The sequence below is a fragment of the Bos indicus genome, chromosome 16 (assembly GCF_029378745.1).
Source record: "Bos indicus isolate NIAB-ARS_2022 breed Sahiwal x Tharparkar chromosome 16, NIAB-ARS_B.indTharparkar_mat_pri_1.0, whole genome shotgun sequence".
In the NCBI taxonomy this organism is placed as follows: domain Eukaryota; kingdom Metazoa; phylum Chordata; class Mammalia; order Artiodactyla; family Bovidae; genus Bos; species Bos indicus.
Genome location: NC_091775.1, coordinates 80,231,899 through 80,246,562, shown reverse-complemented (window position 1 = coordinate 80,246,562; position 14,664 = coordinate 80,231,899). Strand labels below are relative to the sequence as shown.

General features: G+C 48.7%; 1 protein-coding gene across 2 annotated transcripts in view; it reads right to left on the bottom strand.

The window, feature by feature from the left end:
* Positions 1-3,910: 3,910 nt before the first annotated feature.
* Positions 3,911-14,664, bottom strand: part of CAMSAP2 (calmodulin regulated spectrin associated protein family member 2) — a 97,674-nt gene continuing 86,920 nt past the window's right edge. For both annotated transcript variants that reach the window (XM_070768747.1, XM_070768748.1), the window contains 6 exons: positions 12,797-12,933; positions 11,932-12,152; positions 9,494-9,566; positions 8,658-8,773; positions 7,361-7,479; positions 3,911-6,756 (listed from right to left, as the gene is read on the bottom strand). In XM_070768747.1, coding sequence (XP_070624848.1) covers positions 6,451-6,756; positions 7,361-7,479; positions 8,658-8,773; positions 9,494-9,566; positions 11,932-12,152; positions 12,797-12,933 — 972 coding nt within the window. In that variant the 3' untranslated portion in view covers positions 3,911-6,450. The remainder of the gene's footprint in view (positions 6,757-7,360; positions 7,480-8,657; positions 8,774-9,493; positions 9,567-11,931; positions 12,153-12,796; positions 12,934-14,664) is intronic.

Genomic DNA, 14,664 nt, shown 5'->3' with positions numbered 1-14,664 from the left:
ACACTGCATTTCAGATGTTCCCCACGTACGTATTTCTCACACGCCTGTTTCAGAGACGTGTTTGTAGTCAGAAGGTGCACAGTTTCAGTCTGCTTTTCTCGAATAATGCAAATCCACATTTTCCTGTGTTGCTGAATCTTCTGATCCCTTTGCTTTGGTCATTTAGGTTGTCTGTAGTGTTTTCTGCAGTATTTGTATTTATACAAATTTGGAATAAATAACAGCACTTACCACTTTTTTCTCCTTTCACACTGTCCTCTGAGTATAAATGCCTTTGTGAAGACAAAGGCTATGAGATTCTTTGTGGCTTGACACACCTGCCTGCAGTGACCACTAATGGGCATCGTAGGCGAGCACAGCTTCAACAATCTTTTAGAGACACTCATTGGCAAAATGTATCTTTCCACTTTAACAGGTAATAAGGTAAAGTGGTAACTCACTTCAATTTACATTTCTTTGAAAAAGTAAGATTGAAAATGTTTCCAGATGTAATTCCTCTCATGTGAACTGTGTCCTTCACACATTTATCTATTACAATCTTTTGTGTGTCTGATAATTTGTATCAACTATTTATTTAGAATAAATCATTATTCCACTTGGTTCAAGTGCCTTTCCAGGCTTTTTTTCTTAGTTATTTACAATTTTTGTTTTACATTTTCATAGTGGAATTCGTTGCTCTAAGCAATTTCAGAGTTTAGAATGTTACTTTCTCTTTGATGATCTAAAAACGTTCACTTTTACTTTTTAAATGTATTCATTGGGCGGCACTGGGTCTTAAGACATGGCACGTGGGACCTAGTTCCCTGACCAGGGGTGGAGCCTGAGTGCCCTGCGTTGCGAGTGCAGAGTCAGCCACTGAACCACCAGGGAGGCCCCTTCAATCTTCTTGTTAAAATTTTGTATCATCTTTTTAAATCCACATAAATTTCTTTTTAGATTTCTAACTTTCCCAACGCCATTACATTAAAACTATTTGTAAGAACCCCGCTGTACTGCAATGTCGAACTGGGTCCACACCCACCACGCTGTCCGTGTCTGCATGTCTAGTGAACAAACAGGTGGGGCTGTTGGTGGGAGAGGCTGGCGTCCACGTCCGCTTTATAACTTGACCGCCGTGTGCAGCTGGGCTCCAGTTCCCGTCTCAGAGCAGGTGGGAGAGGGCCTGTGTGACGGGGGAGGATCCCATGGACAGCGGGGGGAGACACCCCCACAGCAGCTCTGCAGTCCAGCCCAGCCCCCCTGGGGAGCTTCGGGCTCGGCCGCCCTGCCCCCTCCCACCCCGGGTGTCTGTGCACACAGCAGGTGGAGGGTCACGGTCTGAGATTGCCCTGGACACCTCCTGTGAGGTCATCCCCACCTGGGGGCTTTCAGGCTGGGCCAGCGCAGGTCCCTGGGGCATAGGTGAGGTGGCTTCTGCTGCAGAGCTGAGTGGGCCGAGGCATGGACTGGGGGCAGCGTCGGTCTGCGGCCCATGGTGGGCAGGGCAGGCGTGTCCCCAGCCTCTGGATGGCGAGGGTGCTAGAAACGGGGGCCCTGCCTTCATTCAGTCCTCCACTGGCTGCGGGGTGCCTCCTCACACACCACGTTCCCGAGCCCTCCATGTGTATATGCATGCACGTGTGTGTGTGCGGCTGTGCACGCACGTGTGCCTGTGCCGGCGTGTGGAGCGGGGAGGGGTGTCAGGGGAAGGCTGGCAGTGGTCCCCCCTACCCCTGCCACCGCGGGCTCCCCAGCCCAGGGCCGGCCCCACCCTGGGCGCCAGGGGTGGAGCGGGGTTTCAGAAACTCTCAGGGACGAGACCAGGCGGCTGGGAAGGGGCAGGAACATCTCAGCGTCCCTGGGGGAAGTGCTTTGGTGACTCAGAGTGAAAGTGTCTCAGGGCCGCAACCTCACTGCTGGCCTGGGGGCGGTGGGTCAGGGGTGAGAGGAAGAGGGCGGCTTTCAAGGAAAGCGAGATTCCATCTCCTGCTTCAGGGCTGCAGACTGAGGTAGCAGGAACCCGAGAGGAGGACAGCGGCAGGGAAGTCCCCTGGCAGGACAGGGCCCCAAGGGTTTGGAGAGGAAGTTGCAGGTCTGGGTGGTGACTACTCAGCCCACAAGGGTTGCTCGCCAGCACTTCCCAGTGATCTCAGCCCGTCTCTGGTCACCGAAGCAGGACTGGTGGCTGGGAGGGGGCGAGGGGCGCGGGTCAGCCCTTTCGCTGCCGTGAGCCTACCCTTCCCGCCTGGGCCCTCTGCCCGACCCTGCCCTTCCCACGCCATGCTGCCCGTCCTAACAGGGTGGACGCCCCACCTGTCAGCGAACAAAAGACAAGAAGACAACGACAGGGTGCTCCCTCTCCAGCCGCCCCTGCTGTACTGGGGAGCAAGTTTTAGCGCAGAATGGCCGGGAGGCGGGCAGACCCGGCACCCTGTCTCCAGTGTGGCCAGGTTGGCCTTGAGGCTGTGTCTGGGCACCGTGGTGAACGGGTGACGTCTGGAGTCACCCTCCCAACTTGGCACAAACGTGAGGAGCCAAGGAGCCTGAGAAGGTCCTGACGGTTGGATCTTTCTCACAGTGACTTTGTGACTTATCTCGACATGCCTGAGTTTCACAGTGTCTACTGGGGATTTCCCTGCCGGCTGCTGTGACCGGGCCAGGCAGGCCCAGGAGGACTTCAGTGACGGCCGGGCTGAGCCGGGCTTGTGCAGGGGTGTGGGGGCATCGGGATCCCGGCCCCCCCTGCAGAAGAGACAGCCTGGCGGCTCGGGCAGGGGGCTGGGGTGGATGGAGGCTCGGGGGGTGCATGTGTGCGGACTCCCGGCCCGGGCGCCTCCGTGCTGGACCGGAGAAGAGGAAGGGAGGCCCTCAAAGGCTCGGCCTCGGTGGCTGGCAGCTGCTGGGGTCGCGGACCTACCCAGAAGGCCGAGGACTGGTTTCTGAGCTGGGTGAGCTGCGGAAGGCCATGAACTTCTGGGTGAGGGGTGAGACGCACGGGGGTGGCGGGGAGGCCAGGTTGTATGGAGGCGGAGGCTGCAGGCCTGGCGGAAAGCGCAGGGGTGGGCAGGGCCTGGGGCGGAGCCCTGAGACTCTGCGTGCAGGAGAGCTGGGGACAGACAGGAGGGGAGCAGCCCACCCTCAGACGACAGCAGTTTGCAATTTCAAGCTGCCCCCAGGCCCCAGGGACAGTGTAGGTCAACCGGAGGGTGTCGGGCCAGGAAAGCCACCGCAGGGCTCTTATTTTGAGGGCAAAACTATCTTTATTTGGAAAGTAGGGGTGGGCTTCCCTGGTGGCTCAGGTGGTAAAAAATCTGAGATGTGGGTTTTCAATCCATGGAAGACCCCCTGGAGAAGGGAATGGTTCCCCTCTCCAGTATTTTTCCCTGGAGAATCCCATGGACAGAGGAGCCTGGTGGGCTACAGTCCAGAGGTCACAGGGTTGGACACAACTGAGCAGCTAACGCTTTCCCTTCATGCGGTTTTTAGGTTTTTCTTTAACTGCCCTGGTCTGAATGAGGAGAATCCGCAAAATCAAAGTGAAGCTTATGGAATAACTGTCGAGACCTGGCTCCCACTGCTGCCGGAGCTGGGTGAGCTCAGCAGACATTCACTTGTAGAGGCGCAGAGGGTTAATTCTGGCATTTTTAATGATCAATTCACCAAAAAAAAAAAAAAAGGAAGAAATCAGGCAAAATTAATGCAAGATGAGCACAAACATTCCTGCATCACTGTGTAGACCGTCTGAGCCGCACAGACAGCGACAGGCTTTCAACAGCACCTAAGTCAGGCTTCAAACGCCTTCCAGTATAGTCACCTCTCATGGATACCTTTAAACTGAGGTTGAGAGACAGGAAAACCATGTGATGTGTTTGCCCAGGTTCAAATATTAGCCCCAAGACCCCGTATTTTAATCGAGAAACAGAAAGGGACATTTGGTGCCATGCTTTTATTCAAATGAAAGGGGAAAAACTACACTGTACCAGGAAGTAGCAAATAGGACAGTATTTTACAGCACAGCATCGTAAAAAAAACCTGTAAGCGACGCTCCCGAGTGGACAGGCAGCACACCAGACGCTGTACATCGCCCCAAGTGTCCATGGAACCACAATTAAAAAGCTGGATTTGGCTTTAAAAACAGCCAACTGAACTGTAACAGTCATAACACAACTGAGCAGCTGAGGGGAATGAAAAGCTTTCCAGTGCCTGTCGCACGGCAGAACCTGACAGGCCGCGCGGGGGACCGCGACAAGGGTCTGGCAAACTCAACCAAGTAATTATCCAACAACGTGACCTCTGATGATGAGAAGCACCAATGTGTTTCAATAAGTTGATGACTATCTCCAGACTTTATGAAATAGCATAATTCTCATTTGTATAATTTTAAAAACATAATTTAAAAAAATCCACAGACTTAAATATATCCATATTCCTTCTGCATGAATAAAGTAAACCATCATACTGAGAGCAAGGAACTTTTGTGGCAATATTCACATTCTACCTTCAGACCTCACAGACACCACTGGGCACAGGCAGGCCTGAGAACAAAGGGTGGGCCTGTCTGGTCTCACATAGTCACTTCCTCCACTGTCTTGCATTCAGTTTAAAAAAATTTAATGGCCAAGTAGTATCACCAAAAAGATTGCTTTGATAAGGGAAATTTCATTGATTAAAAAGAACAAATTTAGTAATGTTGAAGGCTTGTTAACTCTCCTTTTGACTATTACCGCATTTTGATTAGGTTCACTATTTTTTTAAACTAGTCAATCTATTTGACAATCATTTCCTTCTAATTGTGACCGAAATGGTTGTCTGAAAGGTAAAATGTGCAATCCATCAGTTTTAATCTTCATATATTATATACACAATATGTATACACTTAAAATATAAGAGTTACATATATCCTGGTCTTTTACATGCAAACAGCAGATCACAAATAGTTCTGAGCTACACACATATCTTGCACAGGTATTGGAAAAAAATCTGTGAAATTTTCTTTTTTACAGTTTAAACAAATATACATAAATATAAGAACATAAATTACAGTAAAATATTGACAGCATTTGAGAAGATGCTGATAGCCCAGACGCACTGACGCCGAAGGCCTTGTAATAAGAGAGAAGCACAGTCCAGGGACACCTCACTCCTCCTCTCTTTAAAAATAAGTGAATACATCATCATATGAGATATTAGTTATTTCTCTGAACAACTCAATTAGAGAAATGTATATATTTTTGTCTCTACTTCCCATGAAAGAAAACAGACTATGCATCTCACATATGCCACAATACTGTCTTCCCTCTAAGGCTACATGTTGTCACAACACTGAAACATAACAGGATCACAGAATCGTTCAAGTCTTTTCCTGAGAATGAAGTTTTTCCCCAACTAACCCTCTGGTATGCACTGTTATAGGAACAAAGATCACGTAGGGAAGAGTTCAAGTGTGTATTTAATCTAAGGTGTCCCACTTGAAAAGGATGAAAAAGAAAAACTCAGAATCAGTGAAAGAATGTGAAGCTATTTTAAAATTAAAACGTAGCCCTTTGTACATGTTTAAAAACTCTAAATGTATCTTTTGTATCAGCTATAAATACAACGGAAAGACCTCTCAAGAGCCTGTGGCAGGAAGTCTTCCATCTTCAGACTACTCTCAAAGTGCCGTTCATTTCTGCCAGCTTATAAAGTGACGTGCTTCAAAAGAGACAGAAAGCCTTTTTGTTAAAAGAACAATCTAAATTATTCTGAGACGGCCAGAAGTGGTGTAAAAACAGCACTGATTTAATCAGCAACTTCTTATAACATTTCTCGGTTAAGCTCACGTGGTTTTAAGTGAACTATAGCAGCTCTTTACAACTCCTCCTCTTGTTTCATAGGAAAATGGTAATACTTGAGTGAGTAATAAATACAGAAGTGTAAATACTTCGCAGGGTAGTTCGGCCAACGCTCTGACGCCACTAAAGCACGAGGGTTACTGGGGAGCTGGCACTAGTTTTCTCTGCGTCCTAAGAACCGCGCGAGCTATCTCCGCAGGCCTATTTCCCACTCTCGTGATCTCCACATGAACCCAAATACAAACGTTATCCTGGAACAAACTCCAGGGGAGGAAAATAGCAAAATAAACCATCTGAAGACACTCATATACGTTAAAAAGTTAAAAAAACAGCAACAAACAAAACACACAGCTGATGATCCTAGCCTTACGTCAACTAGCGTCCGCAAGAACTCAGTGCTTCGCTGTATCGAGAGCCCAGCAGGCACACCTCCCCCAGCGAGCCAGACATCGCCATCACCTGGCCCGGCACCTCGGTGCGTCTCCAGCACTGTGGTCTACATTCCAGTTGTCATGACAACAGGGCTGAACGTCCAGTTTCAATGAATAAAAGTCTGTTGGCAATTAGAAAGGATTTCTATAGGCAGGAGGGATGAAGTGCAAACTTACCATGAACGTTCAGAAGCAGGATCTCCCAGTTCCTATGCTTTAGTGGGTAACAGTTTTTTGGGCGTCACTGGCCTCTTGGCCTGCCACAAATGGCTGTGAATGGTAATGGCATCAACACTGGCAGATAAAGTTTTAGCAGGGATGTGGCTGAACTGTTTCCTGTCAGAATTGTATTTGTAAAGGCCCTCGATCATCTTTTTAGTGACAGACTTAGGGCCTATCCCAGTCAGCTTACTGATCTCTTCAGTCTCTGGGCAGTAGGCGTACAGAGACCGGAACTGGCAGCCTGAGTCCCGAAATAAGATCAGGAAGTTGTTGGCATCTGACTTCTCCATTTCCTTCAGGATTACAAACAAAAACAAAACAACAATAAAAACCCTTAAACGTTTTGCTGAACACAATTCATATGTTACATTTCTTGACACGTAATTTAAAACAGAAACTCTCCAGCAGCTAAAATGCGGTGCGTGTAATGCACGCCCAGCACGCTGGGCTGAACTGTGTGCAGGCCCCTTACGGCCGAGGCCTGCTGGCTGTGCCCAAATCGAGACCCCGGAGGAACTTCAAGGTCTGCAGGATCTGCTAGATCTCTACCACTGACAACCAGCACTGGCCACCTCCTTTGCGACACAGTTCCATTTAAAAAAGGCAAAGCACGAAATCTACGCTTATGAAATGTGACCAAGCGACTCTGGGGAAGAAAACATTTTATGATTTTGTATTTTCATCTTAAGTCTATGCCTAGTCTTGAATGAAATGTGCAGTCTTCCAGAATCCCATCTGAGAGTTAAGTCCGTCTAATAATGAAAACATAGTTACAGACCCTTCATATGCGGCTGAAATTCTAGGAGTCCCTAAGGAGTGTTTTTTCTTGAATTGAAAGAGAAGATTCCTACAATTTTAAGACACTGCCCGACCTAACTTTCATGTAAACATGCTTACCTCCAGTATTTTTTTCTTCTGACCTTCATTTACTTTTCCAGCCAAACAGCAATGAGCTAAAGCATTTTGTATTATGTGCTTATTGGATTTTGCACTGGGTTCTTTGAAGAGCTTTGGTCCTATGATAAGAATTTAATAACAATAACAGTAAAATAACTTTCCTAAGTCAGAAATACTACTTATGTTTAAATGATACAACTGTTCCTACACTGATTAAACTCTAACATGAAGGCCCCTGACTGTCCTGTTCCAGTCAGGACCCAGTTTTATCCACAGGGCTACACTCGCGGGTCCCCTTTGGCCTCCCGAGGTGGCCTGGAGGGCAGTACTTTCTGCCACTTTCCTGGAACTCCTCCAGGAGGCCTTCAGTTAAGTATGCAGAGAAACCAGTTCTTTGGAAGAGAAAAAAATTAGCCCTGATTTGTCATGTTTATCTATATCTGGAATAAATTACTCCCAGCATGGCTGACTCAGAGTTACCAGTGGTTCTGCAGCCACGTAATTCCTGGAAGGTTCACTGTGTGTCTGACAGCCCTGCAGGTCTGGGCTCCCCCGGGGCCGGCAGACACGGCTGCTGCACTGACCTTACAGGCTGCTGGGCCAGCTGGAGCCACAGGGTAGGGAGGAAACAACTCTGGGGGAGTCAGCAAGCTCTGCCCCCTGGGTCTTCGGGGACCACTTGGGGGTCAGCCGGATGCCAGCGGGACACGGGTGGTCCCCGTCACTCTCCCACCTACTCTCCACGGCTGCTCCCACTTTCTCTCCTGCTTCATTGCTTTAGTTCTCACCCACATGTTATTCTGCGTGCTTCTCCTTCAACAACGTCTCCCCCAACAGAGCCAGACCAGGTGCCCTCCTGGACCTAAGGCCTTCCTTTATCTTTCAGAGCCTCTCAACACTTGCTCTAGACGCGCAGGTCCAGACCTTGAAGGCCCAGCATGAGGGGAAGGACTTGGTGGAGCCGAGCTGTTCCCCTCACTCATGACTGATGTGGGGCAGAGGGACCTCTGGAGACCAAACTGAGACAGCCTCAGACCCAGACTACAACACAGAGACAAGCAGGGTTTTTAAGGGAGAAGCCGGGGGCCGAGGGCTGAGGGACATTGCTATTTTTCTGAAGCTGAATTCATCTGGGACAAGCTGCCACCACTCTGACTGGAACCAAATCACAGACACTGACTTACCTGAAAGTGACCGCCGCCTCAGCCACTGTTTCCAATCTGTCTTCTGCATGCAGCACCCTGCATCGCGTCTCAGCCCCTGGCCAAATGCTTCCCAAGGATGGGCGGGCACTCACCTGTGTACTCCGTCCCTGAGGCCACGGACGACGTGGTGGATGCGTTCTCCCAGTCCTTCTCACCGTTCCGGCTGCCACACCGGCTTGGAGATAAGAAGCCTTCTACAGACTCTGACCTGAGTAATACAAGACGTGCACTGTAACGTCCCATACAGAGGAAAAGCATTTGGGGCTCAGGAGGGTGAAGGTGAGTGCCAACCAAACTCAACTCAGAGGTTTAAAAAGAAGACGGTGGTCATTCTGTCTCGTTCAGAGCTGCAGAGCCGAGACCTCAGTGGGCACCCCCCTGAATACCTGTGGAGGACAGATGGACGTTCCCACAGGACAACCGACAGTACCTGACGACCTTCACTAGGAACCTCCTCTTATATGGGTGCTATGTTATAACATATTTCACAAGACCAGGAAATACTGATTTTTAGCTTCTAATACATATACCGGGTTGGTCAAAAAGTTCATTCTGTTTTTTCCCATAAGGTGGTTAGAAACCTCTAACTTTTTGGCCAACCCAACACATCCTTGAGAAAGAGGGAGCGTACAAAGGAGCTTTCCTAAGTCACAAGAGGGGGAGACTAGAGCGGCTGGCCCGCTGCACACAAGGATGTTCCGCTTCAAGCTCGACTGTACCAACAGTCAGCAGTGGCTGGCCAACAGATACAGGCACTATCCTACTGATGTCATTAATCTAAAATCCAAAGGAAAAAACTGAAAGATTTTATATGTGTATTTTTTATAGACACCCAAACTGTCCAAGTCAGCAAAACTTACGACCATCCACGATTATGGTGCATTTACTGAGAACGTTGTTCTCAGGAGACGTCTGCGCTGTGACTCACCTCGGGGTCCTCTTCCCTGACTGCAAGCTTTCGTTATCGCCCGTGTTCAGTGATGCCAGAGAAAGGCTCGAGACTGAAAAGACACGACAGATTTGTGATCCTGAACAAAAATTAGAAATTTAAAAGGGGCAACTAGAGAAGAGTGTTCATTAGGTAATACCAGTGTATGAAAATTTAGCTGGTACAGTTTCTTTTCCGTTTTAGATACATAATATGCTTGCATGCATATACGCACAACTTACTTAAAATGGACAAGGAGCCTACTTTTGAGAACTAATGCAATAAGTGAGGGAGACTGAGAGGTACACACCTCCAGTTATGAGATGATGAGTCAGGCAGCTGGCGTGTCTGGCGTGGGGAGTGCAGTCAGTCACTAGATAAACTCTTCGTGCGGTGACAGATTAACTAGATCAAGCCTGGTGACCACTGTGAATCACTCTGTTGTATAACAGGAACTAACGCAGTGTTGTAGGTCAACTGTACTTCAACAACACACAAACTCATGCCAGAGTCGGGGGGAGGGCGCCTGGGTGAAGGGGCAACGTCCTCCGGCGCGCAGGCCGAGGGACAGCAGATGCTCGTCTATAACTTCCCTGACACCGCTGTGTGACACTCCACACGAAAGCTGCCGGGAGACGGGCCCTAGGAGTTCTCAGCACAAGGAGAAAACGTGTCTTTCTTTTTCTGAGATGTTTTATCTATTCAAGATGACAGATGCTCAGCAGATTTACTGTGGGCACTACTTCATGATACATGTAGATCAAATCACTAGACTATGCACCTTAAACTCACAAAGTGCTAAACGCCAATCACATCTCAACAAAATCGAGAGAAGAAAAAGGATAAAATTAATTACTCCAAAACAGTGGAGTGGTAATAAGTGAGTGCCTATAAGAAAAAAAACTCAAAAAAAGAAAAAGTAACAAAGAAACTAACAATAATAGTAAAATATATTTTAGGAATATCTAATTCCCAGGTAATGCTGGATTGGATGAAGCACAAGCTGGAATCAAGATTGCCAGGAGAAATATCAATAACCTCAGATATGCAGATGACACAACCCCATGGCAGAAAGTGAAAAAGAACTGAAGAGCCTCTTGATGAAAGTCAAAGAAGACAGTGAAAAAGTTGGCTTAAAACTCAACATTCAGAAAACTAAGATCATGGCATCACTTCATGGCAAATAGGTGGGGAAACAATGGGAACAGTGACAGACTTTATTTTTTTGGGCTTCAAAATCACTGCAAATGGTGACTGCAGCCATGAAAATTAAAAGATGCTTGCTCCCTGGAAGAAAAGTTATGACCAACCTAGACAGCATATTAAAAAGCAGAGACATTACTTTGCTGACAAAGGTCCGTCTAGTCAAAGCTATAGTTTTTCCAGTAGTCATGTGTGGATGTGAGAGTTGGACTATAAAGAAAACTGATACTTTTGAACTGTGGTATTGGAGAAGATTCCTGAGTGTCTCTTGGACATCAAGGAGATCCAACCAGTCCATCCTAAAGGAAATCACTCCTGAATATTCACTGGAAGGACTGATGCTGAAACTCCAATACTTTGGCCACCTGATGTGAAGAACTGACTCACTGGAAAAGACCCTGATGCTGGAAAAGACTGAAGGAGGGAGAAGGGGATGACAGAGGATGAGATGGTTGGATGGCATCACCGGCTCAATGGACATGAGTTTGAGCAAGCTACAGGAGTTGGTAATGGCCAGGGAAGTCCACGGGGTCACAAAGAGTCGGACACAACTGAGCAAGTGAACTGAATTCCCAGGTAGCAAATCAATTTGTTAATTTTGGCCAATACTAGGTATCAAAAATTTTCACTGACTACAAAAGGTGGAGTTCTCTTTACTTTTTAAATTGAAGTATAGTTAATTTACAATGCTGTGTTAGCTTCTGGTATAAGGAAAGTGATTCAGTTACACACACACACACACCTCTTTTCCATATTCTTTCCCATTATAGTTCCCTGTGTTGTACACTAAGTTCTTGTTATCTGACTCATATATAGTCATGTATATATGTTAACCCCAACATCCTAACACTTACCCCATTACCCTCTGGCATCTGTTTTCTATGTCTATTTTTTTTAACAGTTCTCTTTAAATAGTCAGTGTTACATTATTTTCCTTCAGTTTCAGAATAACTACAGTAATTCAGTATAGAATTCGGTATAGAATAACTACAGTAATTCTTAAGTTTCAGAATAACTACAGTGACAACCCAGGGAGATGGGATGTGAGGGCGAGCGCGCACTGGGCTCGTGTTCAGGCTGGATGTGAGCACTCGAGAGTGCTGTTGGCCATATGCACGCACGCGTAACAGGCTCCACTCGAAGGAAGCTTTCCTGCCCAGTTCAGAGCCCCCTGCGCCTGTGTGCCACTGCCGAGCTGGGGTCTGTTCTAAGCCACCTCACCATGCGCCCGTTACCTGGGGGACCTTTCACGGGCGTCTTGGGGGACTCGAGGTGGTCCCTGTGGATGGACTTGGGCCGCTGCTTCTTCTGCCGGGCCACCTGAGGCCGGGGCTTGAGGACGCTGTCCATGTCCTCCATGAGCTTCAGCTGCTTGCGCCGCAGGTACTCCTGCCGGATGAACTCACGGCGCGCCCGCTCGTCCTCCTTCTTCTGCCGCTCCTCCTCCGTCCTGCGCCTGGAGAGGAGCGGGCGGGCCGCTTACTGTGCACGTACGGGGGCGGCCAGGGGCGGCGAGTGCGTGTGAGGTGGGGTGAGCATGCGTGAAGAGAGGTGAGGGGCAGTGAGCGTGCATGGGGGGGGGGGTGAGAATGCGTGACAGGTGGTGGGGGCAGTGAGCGTGCGCGGGGGGGGGGGGGCAGTGAGCGTGCGTGAGGAGTGGGGAGTGTGCGTGAGGAGAGGTGAGGGGCGGTAAGCGTGCATGGGGGGGCTGAGCATGCGTGACAGGTGGTGAGGGGCAGTGAGCGTGGTTGGTGGGGGGCGCGAGCGAGTCAACACCTGGAAAACGCTCCATTTAAAGTGTACCTGGGACAACCGCGGTCATTAACTATATCATTAATAAATAACTACTTTAAAAAATGTGTGTGTGTGAGAAAAACCCAGGAAAATTATTTTAAATCAATGTTTCAAGCTTGGGATAAAAACATGCAACCAACACTTAAATAAATAAACTCCTAAGAAGCACCCAAATCAGCACTGACTCCGCGAAGGCCTCCCGATGCCCGCTAAGGAGCCAGCAGGCCCCAAATCAGCACTGACTCCGCGAAGGCCTCCCGATGCCCGCTAAGGAGCCAGCAGGCCCCTCCCGCTCGGCGGCCGCACCTGGTCTCCTCTTTCCTGTGCTCCATCTCGGCTTCCAGCTGCTGCTTCCGAAGCTGTGTCTCCTTCTCCCTTCTTAATCGTTTCTCCAACAAAGCTGCTCGTTTCATGGCCATATCATTTTCTGCCTTTTGATCATCCTAGGGAATGAGTCTCATTGAGGAGGAGGAAACACTTAAGGCACCAGTATCTGCATTTTCAATGGCTGAGGCCACAGGTAGTGGTCACTCTTGGAACTGAGAATCCAAATCACCCACTGATCCTATTCCAACCCCACCACAGACGGACATGTTCCGAAATGATGAAGGAAGAAATGAATTAAAGAGGCAATACTTTATCAAATAACAAAAGACACAAACTTCTTTGATTACATGTTTTCAAAACTTAGGAAGTTAGCAAAGAACAACATAAAATGGGGGAAAAAAAAGAAAAAGTTTTCTGGGCCCTAATAAATAATTTACAGAGTGGAGAGTTTCTCCACACATTTTAAAATTCCATTTAAGTTGTATTTAGAATACACGCTTAATGTAGAAAAGTCAAGGAAAAGCACCAAAAAAATAGCTACCCAAAGTTGTATCACATAAACGAAATTCCTGCTGCACAATTTTTTTAAGTGGAGGCTCTGACAGTTTGCTCGCTGGGTTCTGCACTGCACTGCGGGCTCTCCCACGGAAGAGGAGACGGGTGTAATTACACACTCCTGACCCCAGGGCTAGCTAGAAGGTGGGCCCTTGGCCTTCGGGGCCTGCCTGGCTCCTAAGCAGACTCTCAGGGCTCAAGTTCTCAGAAGTCAGGAGGAACCAGCTGGAGAAGTGGTTCTGACACACTCCCAGCACGGTGCTAACCCTAACCCAAAAGACACGAAGAGTGAAAAAGATGGGGCTCCTTAGGTGAAGGAGCCTCTAGACCCCTACCAGCCGGGGGGAGGAAGGGGCACAGCAAGGCACTGGCACAGCAACTCAGCCACAGCTGCGCTCAGAACGGAGAGAGTTAGAAGACAGCCAGGTTGAACATACACACGTCCGCGCCACACACGCTGCACACACTCTGCGGATGAGAGGACACAGTGCCTGCAGGACTTCACGGTCTAAGAGAAACTGTGACGGAAGCAAGCCACGAGGTGGCTGGGAAGCCCAGGTCAGCAGCGTCACTATGAGAGCGCTGAGGGCGCAAGAGATGCGAGGAGAAGACACTCCGTCCACCCCCAGAACCATGCAAGGCTGCGGCACACAGAGGCGGCCCAAGGCGAGCCCGACAGGACATCCCGATGGGAGCTACGGGGAGAGGGTGGACCCGCGAATCAGCGGATTGTCTGCAAAAGGCCCCGATCACACACTGAGGGGCTGCACTTTATCCAACAGGCATCTCTAAGAGACCCCATGGACTTCCGCTCCTGAGAGGCAGTGTGAAGAAGGGACCAGGCAGACGCGGGGAGCCCGTGATGAGCTGCGACAACGGTCTGAGGGCCAAGTACCGGGTGATGAAGACAGAAGTGAGGAAAGGAGCGCACGGGTGGACACCCGAGGACCCCCTCTGCTCTCCTCTTGGAGGGAGCAGAAGTAGCAAGGTCTCTACACATCAGTTACAGTCTACAGCAGCAGTCTATTAAAAACATTAACAGCAGTCTCACACAGTTGGGAAACAAAAAACACAACTCACATTTAAGTCTCTAAATGTTAAAAAGGGCCGAGAGGGCCATCTGTCTATGACCAACTTCAAAGTAAGTTACCCATTCCCAATATTTAATGATCCAAAGCAAGCGACTGTAATCACTTCCGAATTCTCCAGAAAATCTGCAAGTATAGACTTTTGCCACTGAAGGCTGTCTGTATTCTAAACTGCAGAGGATTAGAAATGATATACCTTGGTCT